Raw genomic sequence first — 10,903 nt, 5'->3', positions numbered from 1 at the left:
GGCAAACCTCTGATGTCTTTAGATCACAGAAGACAGCGCCTACCTAGAATTAACTTAGCAAGCATCTCGGCTGCTGACAGGAAGCGCCTGAACTGACTGGTAAGGAAGGCCAGCTCTGTCCTGGGGAGTCCTCTGGACACTGTGGAGGTGGTGGGAGACAGGAGAATGGCAGCCAAGCTGTCCTCCCTGCTGGACAATGTGTCCCACCCTCTCCAGGACCCCCTGTCTGCACTGTGCAGCTCCTTCAGTGACAGGCTTAATACTAGGATTAGTTTTATTCCAGAGACGATATTAGACTTTGTGTATGGCGCTTTGTAAATGTGTTTGACAATTGAAAGAGGATTTGTTTCGAATCTCACATTTACATTTTGGTAGTTTGAAACCTTTAAAATGTGGTCATTATTTTTCTCTCTTTCTAGATTAGTGATGGGAATTATGGCTCTTTGAAGGGAGCCGGATCTTATGGCTCTGTTCCTTTCAAAGAGCCGTTCAAAAGAGCTGTTCAAAAGAGCCGTTTTTTTAAAGGGGGCGGGGTTACTAGGTTTATCTGCGAAATAATCACCAGGATAATGATTGACTGTATTGCCAGACCTAATGTCAATAATCTGCATTGTAAACGTGACACAAGGTGGCGCCATATCCATGTCATTCATGTCAGTGAATGTACTTTGAATTTACCCTCTGTATGTGTTAAGTAAATAAAGTTGCCTTGCCTTGAATTAAATTCATGCAACTCTTAATATTAGATACTGTGTTTTTAAGTGGCGATGGAGATTATTTGTTGACCCTGCTTTAAAGGATATTTTGCCTTTACAAATGGTGCGCTTTATCACTGCCTGGATTTTGGTTGAAGTGCATCCAAATGCTGCTGCGTTTTCGCGTTTGGCTCATTTTCCATCCGAAAAACACGTCGTCTACCTGTCCTGTACCACTTGTTATGACTTCACTCTCGCGCGTATTCCGTTAAGACCCACCCCATCTCACTCCTCGTGCTGAAACCTACCAATCAGAGTAGGGGCGGGTCTTCACAGAATACGTTTGGGGAACAAAATCAAGCTTTTTAAAAGGCGAGTGGATTTTGGCAGGCAGTGAGTGCGGACCAACGATTGAACGATAAAAAGAACGGCTCTCACCAAGTACGACTCGGTTCCCCTCGTTCGTACCAAAGAGCCGTTCAAAAAAATTGGCTCGTTCGCGACCGACACATCACTATTCTAGATGTATTGCTAACAATAATAAGAAAAGAGAGATGACTTGGCCCTTAACTGTTAACAAATGTTACATGTGATGGATGACGTGAACAGTGGCGTTTTTATATGTACAAAAGTGGTGGGGCACAAAAAACTTAGATGTCTATATATAAGCTTCTGCAGTGACGTGCAGTGAGGTTCATGGCTGGTGAGGCACTGGCACTGACTCTTCAGGTTTACAAATATTATATTTTGACCTAAACCAAAATATAATATTATTTTCAAAAGCTTTTTTTGTCTGATGCTTCGATTAATTTTAAACAGACAGTTCAACAAAAGGATACCCAAAAAATGTAATTTTATCATTTAAATATTGAATTGTTCTCTCTTAGTAAGATCCCATTTTCAATAAAATGGCGGTCTTACCTTGACTTGAAGATGAAGTCCATTTGCCTATCCTTCTGGACAAACATTTCTATTACTTTTTTGTAAAAGTCCTCCTTATGTTCTTGTAGTTTCAAAAGTCTATCATAAATCTAATCCATAGATTTATGATAAAAAAATTATATAAGTAGGGTAGACATGTGGATGTTATCCGGCTAATCAAAACGTGCATTTATCTAACAGGTACGTTTCCCACAGATCTTATTTCGAGCTATTTTCTAAAATCCTCTGGAGAAATCTCATTGCTTTTTTGTGCTTACTTCCTGGTTTTAGGACGCGCCACTGCAGCTCTCTCGTCTCCTCTTCAAGCACCACACTTTTCGCGGCACACGTACTTACAGCCAATCAGCTCTGAATGATTTGAGATGACGTATGGTGGGGATGGTAACTCCGTGCCCCTCTGGTCATTATTTTTTTGCCACACACATTACATTACAAAATACTCTGAGCATGCGCAGTGAAGTTTTTACAGTCACCGTTGACTTCACAGCGAGAGGAAGGGGCATAATCAGGTTTTGTCCCACATGGCTCTAAACAGCTCAATAGGCACACACTGTGACTGTAGACACACTAATTAGAAGAACACAGACTAAAACAGCAATGTACAGACGAATCAGATGATTAAACATGATCTTAAAATATATTTTATATATTTTTTTATTTATTTTTTTGCATTTTTGTAATCATTATTTGTAATACTTTCTGCTGACACTAGGTGGGGCTGTGCCCCACCTGCCCCTAATGACCAGTCGCCACTGGACGTGAAGTGTTTGTAAGGACAAAGCTCATATACAGTGTCAGGGTGTGTGAGCCTTCAGACCAGCTCAGCTCACGTAGAGCTCACATCGATACAAGCATGGGCTCTAACCTGCTCACTGTCGGAGGAGGGAAAATGCATTTGCATGATTTTAGATTCATCATGTGAACTCAACAGGCATCTCTGCTGAATCGATATCCTCTTTGTTGTGGGAGTACAGACTGGAATAATACTTTTTTTTTTAATAGGTTCATTTCTTAATTGCTTTTTGTAAATGTCGTTGGAAAATCAATATTTGACCAATATCACTGCTGATCAGTATCAGGGGTTACTGGAAAGAATTCTGATGTCCACTCTGACTACAGTGCCATGCTTTGTGTTTCTCTTCATTAATGGAGTTATGTTATTGACCTTGAGGAGTAAAACGGTGTTTCGTGAAACCTCCCGTTATGTTCTTCTGTTTAACCTCCTTTTTGCAGACACTCTACAGATGGCAATGAGCCAATTACTGTACCTGCTCTCTACTGGCAGAATGACACTGACATATACTGTGTGTGGCCTTCTCCTCATAGTTGCCAATCTAACAAATGAAATTTCTCCTCTGACACTGGTGGTGATGTCTCTGGAGAGATATGTAGCTGTGTGCTACCCACTGAGGCACTCTACCATCATTACCACCAGAAACACAGCAGTGGCTGTCATTGTTGTTTGGGCCGTGAGTTCACTTCATATCCTGGCACGAGTTATTCTACTGTTAGAGTTTCCATTTGAAGAGCTGGAAAGCCTGCAGATGAAAGACCTTTGCTCAGACAAAATCCTATTTCGTGGACCAAAGTCTGATGATTATGACAAAGTCCATACTTGTCTTCTGTTTGTGTGTGCTGGTGTGGCAGTCAGCTGCTCCTATATTGGTGTGATGATAGCAGCCAGGTCGGCCTCCACAGACAAAGCTTCAATTCGTAAAGCTCGTAAAACTCTGCTGCTGCATCTGGTGCAGCTGGGCCTCAGTCTCTCTTCAACCATTTATAACCCCTTGCTCATAAATCTTTCAAAAATTCTGACTCGAATAGTATTTGTGCGTACCACAAATGTTTTATATGTGTGCATTTTTCTCTTCCCCAGGTGCCTTAGTTCTCTCATATATGGCATAAGAGATCAGACCATCAGACCTGTCCTCATGTACCGTCTTTGTTGTCGACTGAAATTCTCAGTCGTCAGAGCCAAAGCTCAGGTAGACTTCGTGAAATAGGCCGAGCCTTGATTTTTAGTTTGTATTCATATAACAACTCAAAAACAAGTATATCCCAAATTGAAAAAAGTCCTTAACAAGTTTCCCTTAAAATCTTACTGACATTGAACCCTGAATTTTCAGTGTGGCCTCAGAAACACCCACAGAAGAATCAGCTTTGCTTACAAATGACATCCTAATGAGTGCAGATTCTGGAAATCTTAATTCTGTTATATTATTGGACTTAATGCAGTTACAATTGATTATTTAATGTAAAAGGGCTCTGGGACCAGGCGGGTTTTATGGAACCTATAACATATCAAACAGAATTATTCTAATTGTTAATAATAACTCTTTTGTTCATTCAGTTCATATCTGCTACCAATAAGCCATATTATATATCACTTTAACACTGTGTCCTAGCCTAAATGATTCAGTATTCATAACAGAATAAGAACTAAATCCTTATTTCATTTTGTTGAACCTGGCCTGTTTTTATATTTTTAGATGTATACTTAAATAACACTTGTAGTCTTTTACAACAACACAAACACACTTGTTGTTCTTACCACTGTATGTTATTATTGTTATTAAAAGTAGTTAAAACAATCCGACCTGTGTTATACTGTGTATGCTGTTGAGTTGTGTACTTATAATATCTCAATTTTTCAGAAATTACAGATTCTTTACATTAAAGGGGACCTATCATGCAAAATGCACTTTTTTATGTCTTTTATACATGAATATGTGTCCCCGGTGCATCAGGCAACTCACAAAGTGTCAGAAAATAAAACCCTCTCTCTTTTCCTCCGTACCCAAATCTCTAAAAACGGGTTCCGTACAATAATCCTTGATGCTTCATACCCAGAATCAGCACTTTTGTAACAGGAAGGGAAATAGAGGGATATGAGGTATGGCTAGAATGGGTGATCTGTTTGGTATTTTGAGCAAAACACTTCATAGACATGTTTTTTTAATATATTTGTATATATCTGAGACCTATGCTATTGCCTAAAAATAGTATGAGGTGACCTTTAAGGAAAATGCTAAATAAGACTAACACTTTATATTAAGGTACACAGATTCACCATCAACTAGTTGTCCATTAACATGCTTATTAGCAGTATATTGGCTCTTTATTAGTCATTATAAAACACATATTAATGCCTTATTCTACATGACCATATTCTACAAGTAATAGGCCATTAGTTGAGAGTTTTTCCTCAATAACCCTCTAATTAGTGCTTATTTATTGCAAGCAAGGAAGTTGTTGTGCATGAGTTTTGGTCTTAATATGCGCTGCTCAATATGGGCCTAATAAGGCAGTAGTACCACAAGAATAGTAATTCTCCCATAATAACACTTAACAAATATGATCTATTCTTATGTAACAAGACATGAAACTATAAGTGTTAATTGTGTCTAAATAACTCAATAAAAAAACTAAATAAAAGTAAGTATTTCTATCTAAGAATATGTTTTGGGGTATTTGCAAGGCAACTATCTGCGGACTTAGAGGAAATCGGACACAAAGTATGTTGAAAGATCATTTGGATGTAATTGAGTGGACTTACTGGCGTGGAAACCATCAGAGAAATGGACCACTTGGAATGCTTTTGCATGACATTAGGAAAAAATATAAAGTGTGAAGCCTGTGAAAGGTAGCAGATGTTGCAGATAGCAAGTTGATATTTACACTGTCAGTCAAAAGCTTTGACACTATTATCTATCTTTGTGACCCTGTAGTAGACAGCTCTTTCTGCTAGAAAGACTGATAGAGAACGATTAAGGTCTTTGTACAGTTTTATGCTAATTGGTGTATTTGTTCTGAGCCTTGACAGTTCAGCTACCAATAGCAAGGTGATATTGACCTGTATGTTTCATATTTGCACATTTATATTTTTCAAAAATGTGTACTGAACATTTATTGACATTTTTCAAATGTATGGCATGATTACACGCACTGTTAGTCTTCTCAAAAACACAATAACCACCTTTCACCTATTGTGTAAGTACATAGCAGATCACACAGTTTGATCACAAATACATACATTCTGTTAAAAATCAGTTTTTATTAAAAAGTACAGGCTGCATATGTGTTCTCAGCCTTGGAGAAACTTGACATGTTTTGGTATGTGTCTGAACCTCTCTTTAGTGGTTCATTAATAAAACAGATATTTCAACGTGTGCCTACTTTGTTCATGTGCTGTTGAGGTTAATTTCAGTAGTTGTGTGATGTATTTACAAAGTGTGAAGAGGAGGCAACTTTAAAATCGGGAACCTGTTCAGGTCAATTAGAGTCAAACTACTAGCTTATTGGTTATGAACAAGACTTCACTTTAAAATAGGGAACATGTTCTTAGATATAAATACCTAATTTTGAGTTATTTAGACACAATTAACACTTATAGTTTCATGTCTTGTTACATAAGAATAGATCATATTTGTTAAGTGTTATTATGGGAGAATTACTATTCTTGTGGTACTGCTGCCTTATTAGGCCCATATTGAGCAGAGCATATTAAGACCAAAACTCATGTACAACAACTTCCTTACTTGCAATAAATAAGCACTAATTAGAGGGTTATTGAGGAAAAACTCTCAACTAATGGCTTATTACTTGTAGAATACGGTCATGTAGAATAAGGCATTAATAAGTGTTTTATAATTACTAATAAAGAGCCAATATACTGCTAATATGCATGTTAATTAACAACTAAGTGTTACCGAGATTTTAAAAAAAAATATTTGGATTCAACTTGTTAGAATGAGGTACAAAAATACTGGACTCAAATGCAACGACTCACTTTTTAATGAGAAAAATAAAACAAAGTTTAAACAAAAGATCACTCTTGCGAGGACAAAACAAAACTCTTGATTTCAAACAAAAACTCTCCTCTCTGGTAACACGCTGGGTCTCTGGACATGTGAAGCACACTGGCACAAGACAAAGGGAGACAAGGACTATTTAGGCCCCGGCTCCACGGGAACGCATACGGCAAAACGCATCGGAGTAACGCAAACGCAACCGCAAAAAACCTTCCGCCCACACGCATTATACACCGGATTGTGTCAAGCTCCACGAGACGGCTCCGTTTACATCCAACCGCTGGAAAAGCTGCAGTACATATGCCGAACCTGTACGTGGCGCTGTAACTTCCTCCACCAAAAGCAGCGAGTATAAGATCCCCCCCGGATGTGTAAGGCACAAACAAACACACAAGGTAGAAGATGGCTGATATTTGTGCAAGAAAGGAGGTCTTTTCGTGGACTGATGATGAGGTAGAACTTCTACTTAGGGTCACATTAGAGTACAAAACTTCATTAATACAGGAGAATGTTGACTGGGAGTCCTGCAAGTTGAAGTATAGCGATATAGACAACTTATTTCAGGCACAGTATCCGAGGACCGACACAGGGAAGGATTTCCCTCACAGCGTGGGGGCCATTACAAAGGCCCAGCTTGCCGCCAAGCTTAAACAAATCCGCATAAAGTACAGGCATGCGGTGGACACGAAGCGTCGGAGTGGCCAAGGACGTGTTGTGCACATGTTTTTTGAGCTGTGTGAAGAGGTCTGGGGTGGCTCGCCTGCAACGTGCTCCCTTAGCTCGGGCATCGAGACGGGGGACCTGGAAGAGTCGTCTTCCGGACCAAGCTCACCCCGGAGTTTGGAGCGTTCCAACGATTCGCCACCGCCAGAGTCGAGCGAATCCAGCGGAAGTCTGCCAGCTGCTGCAGTTGTACAGCATCGCAGGAATCTGCTCCAGGTATGTTCATGATTTCAAGCTTAACGGACTTGCTACATACTACGATACAGTACCTTCCACAGAAAAACTGAACACGTTTAAGCTTTGTAAAAGTAGAATGTATTGAGAGCTGTTGTATTTGTAAAAGTAGAAGCTATTGCACAACATGCCTTTGGTCTTATGTGATCTGGTGGCTATGGTCCTATTGTGTAATAATAAAAAAATGCTCTGGTTTATTCAAGGTGCAGCTGAACGGCCACAGAAGTGACCGCTTGAAAAGAAAACTTCCAGTTGACCATGCCGTGCAGGAAGACCTGAAACTAAAAAGGAGGATGGTGGAGCTGATGGAGCAAAATCAGAAAACATCCACCCGCAACGCAGAAAGCTTTGTTCTGATGAATGAAAATATTCGGGAGGACTTGTCCCTGATGAGGGAATTCATGCATGCGCAACCCCACAGCAGCAGCGGTGGACAATTACCGGAACAGTCACCGTACCTGTATAGAAGGCCACAGCCTGCCTACACACCAAGCCCCTACACACCAAGCCCCTCTGCACCACACCCCTCTGCACCACACCGGCACACGATGACCCCTGACCCCCCACGGCAACCATCCCAGTATTCATACAGCCAGTCACTGAAGAGGACTGTTGAAGCACAGAGCTTCAGTTTTTGTTGCACTTTATATATATATATATATATATATATATATATATATATATATATATATATATATATATATTCCTTGTTGCACTGTGAACATGTGGACTGAAAGCATTTCACTTTTTATTCCATAAATGTATATATTATAAATGCTATATCATTATAGCTCTTGCAACTCTTCTGAATAAAAAACATTGCAAAATAACAGTCTTGTCTCTCATGTCAATGTACTCCGCAAGCACTCTTCACTGTCTTTCCCTCATTACAGTCAGTGAGATATCTATTACTGGCCAAGTTGACTGATAAAGCAGTGAGCTTCAGTTTGTGGCGTAGTAAGCCAGTTGTTTAACCCATAAGAACCCAGACCCGCTTCTACTTTTGGGAACATTGAGAACATAATTAAGACATATATAGACCATATTTCTGATAAATAACCCCCCCTAGTGTCATATAACTCATAACTTCAATAATGAGGATGCTTTTTTGGTTTAAATAGGTTAGAACATTGTTTGAACTGAAGAATAAAGGATATATTAACTAAATGTAATTGAATCAGCTAAATTAACTGAGCAGATCATAATCATATTTCTAATCGTGCATATATGTCACTCCGGGTTTCCTGTGAAAGTCAGGATGGAACATCAGTGTAACTTTACAGAACATTAAAGTTCATGTGACACCGTGCCACGTTGGTTCCTTATGGGAAAGTATAAATATACATATGATAATTAAGACATCTATATACTATATTTCTGATAAATAACCCCCCCTAGTGTCAAATATCGGAAATGTCACATGTTGCACTGGAAGTGGTTGCAGGCAATTTTATTTTTAATTTCACACTTTGAACATTGGAGAATCACATATTTTGTTGCTTAATGTTACATACATTAAGAAGTACTAAGTAAAAAAAAGAAAAATGGTCACTGAAGGAGCTGCACAGTGAATGTAACAAATAATGTTTATCAGATGTTAACACAGTAACCTTCCAAAAAAAAAAATACAGTCTGTCTTTTATGTAGTCCTAAAGGTCAATGTAAGCCGTAAGCACTCTCCTCACTCTCTTTCCCTCCCCCTCATTACAGTCAGTGAGATACCTATTGCTCTGTGTGGGAGGCTGTAAATCCCTTTCACCTTGAATTGTTCCCAACACAGATTGATCATCCACAGCCTCCTTACTGGCCTCACAAACATTGTGGAGGACAAAGCAGGAGTAAATGACATGGGGCAGGTCAACCAAGTTTATGTCCATAGGCCTTCTAAGTGCAGCAAATCTGTTCTTGAGGCGACCAAAAGCACACTCAATGACCATACGTGCCCTACACAAAGATAGCCCAAAGTACTGTTCCTGAACTGTGGAGCCACCGGTTGCATATTCCTTCATCAGGTACGGCAGCAGCGGGTAGGCAGGATCACCAAGAAGATAAATTGGTATGGCCTCCTCCTCGTCCACAATCTGTTTTCTCAGAGCAGGGATCTTTCCAGTTTTCAAGTACATGTTTAGCTTTGAATTAGCAAAGACCCGTGCATCATGCACACTCCCAGGCCACTTTACCACAACATCCATGAATCGGTACTTGTAATCACAGACGGCCTGTACATTAAGGGAATGTCTGCCTTTCCTGTTGATGTAGTCAGTGGGGTTGGTAGATGGCTGCTTGATTTCGATGTGGGTTCCGTCCACTGCTCCTAAACATTGTGGCATGTGATGAGCATGATCGAAGCCCTCAACCAGATCCGCGGTCTCGGGCTCAGTAAAAGGCAGCTTGATATATTTTGGACCCAGGTGGATTGAGATCGCTCTGCATGTCTGCCTAATAATGTAGGACAAAGTCTGGCGCGAAACACCGAAGGCGTTAGCAGTCTTCCGCATCCTTCCCCCATCGCTCAGGTAATACAGTATTAACGCAACCCTTTTCAGTGGATCAATTGGTGCCCTCATGTTTGTTGTTTGCCTTTCGATATATGGGCACAGTTCTTCGGTCAGGGCGACGACAGAGGCTCTGGACATGCGGAAGTTCTCCCTCCATTCCTCATCCACGACAACGCCATTGACAAAATTGTCCCACCAACTGCTGCTTCTGCCCGGTCTTACCCAAAACCTTCTCCTGGTTGCCCTTCGGGTTATTCCCCGCGGTACTCTTAGCAACATGTAGGTCATGTTCTCCATGTCCTGTTGTTGCTGATGGATGAGCTCCTGTAGATGTTGCACAAAGAACTGTAGCATGGTCAGTAGCGTCTGAAGCACGATAGCAACCAACCCTGCGATCCGCCATTGTTGTTGTTAACGAAACACATGAGCAATGATGCGGGGTACGCGGAGAGGTGGGGAGAGGCGGGGCTATTGAGTCGTCATTATCAGAAACGGATGACCGTATAGGCGACCACACGGCCCCGTTGGACCCCCCAGAGCGCTCCGTTCCCAGATCTATCCACCTTTGGTTGGACCCGTTGTCGTTTGCAGGGTCTGTTTCAACGTTTCCGTTACGGCGTCGTCGAGCTTAAAGGGCCCGTGGAGCCTAGGCCTTAAACATGAGGGAAGTGGGAACAGGTGGAAACAATCAGGGTCGGGGCAGATGCTGACGATGGCGGGAAAACACACAAAGGGAGTAACAGGGCCATACTTGCCAACCTTGAGACCTCAGAAATCGGGAGCATTTCCAAAACCACCGCGGGGGGGGGGGCGGGGTGCTAGTGGATCGCCGGAGCTGTATTAGATTAACATTAACATGCTTATTGTAGTTGTAAGTGCACTGCCTTGCGGCCTGTAGCACCATCTGTGTGGGCTGGACCTGTATTTTACAGGAAAGGAGTGAGCAGAGGGTAGAATTGTCGATTCTTGTTCTGTTTGCTGTGACTATCTTCCTCACCCT

General features: G+C 41.1%; 2 protein-coding genes across 2 annotated transcripts; both read left to right on the top strand.

Annotated features, from left to right (window-relative positions):
* The first annotated feature begins 2,665 nt into the window (after positions 1-2,665).
* Positions 2,666-3,640, top strand: LOC117469210 (odorant receptor 131-2-like). The gene has a single exon (XM_034113591.1). It carries the CDS (start codon positions 2,666-2,668, stop codon positions 3,638-3,640), a length of 975 nt encoding a protein of 324 aa, XP_033969482.1.
* A 3,383-nt stretch (positions 3,641-7,023) lies between these two features.
* LOC117469209 lies at positions 7,024-10,176 on the top strand. The gene is made up of 4 exons (XM_034113590.1): positions 7,024-7,387; positions 7,609-7,973; positions 9,186-9,261; positions 10,006-10,176. The coding sequence occupies exons 1-4, from the start codon at positions 7,169-7,171 to the stop codon at positions 10,174-10,176; spliced, it is 831 nt and encodes a 276-aa protein (XP_033969481.1). The 5' UTR covers positions 7,024-7,168.
* The last annotated feature ends 727 nt before the right edge of the window (positions 10,177-10,903 follow it).

The sequence above is a fragment of the Trematomus bernacchii genome, unplaced genomic scaffold (genome assembly GCF_902827165.1).
Source record: "Trematomus bernacchii unplaced genomic scaffold, fTreBer1.1, whole genome shotgun sequence".
In the NCBI taxonomy this organism is placed as follows: Eukaryota; Metazoa; Chordata; class Actinopteri; order Perciformes; family Nototheniidae; genus Trematomus; species Trematomus bernacchii.
Note: the sequence above shows the minus strand (reverse complement) of the source record. Positions and strands in the feature narration are given on the sequence as shown.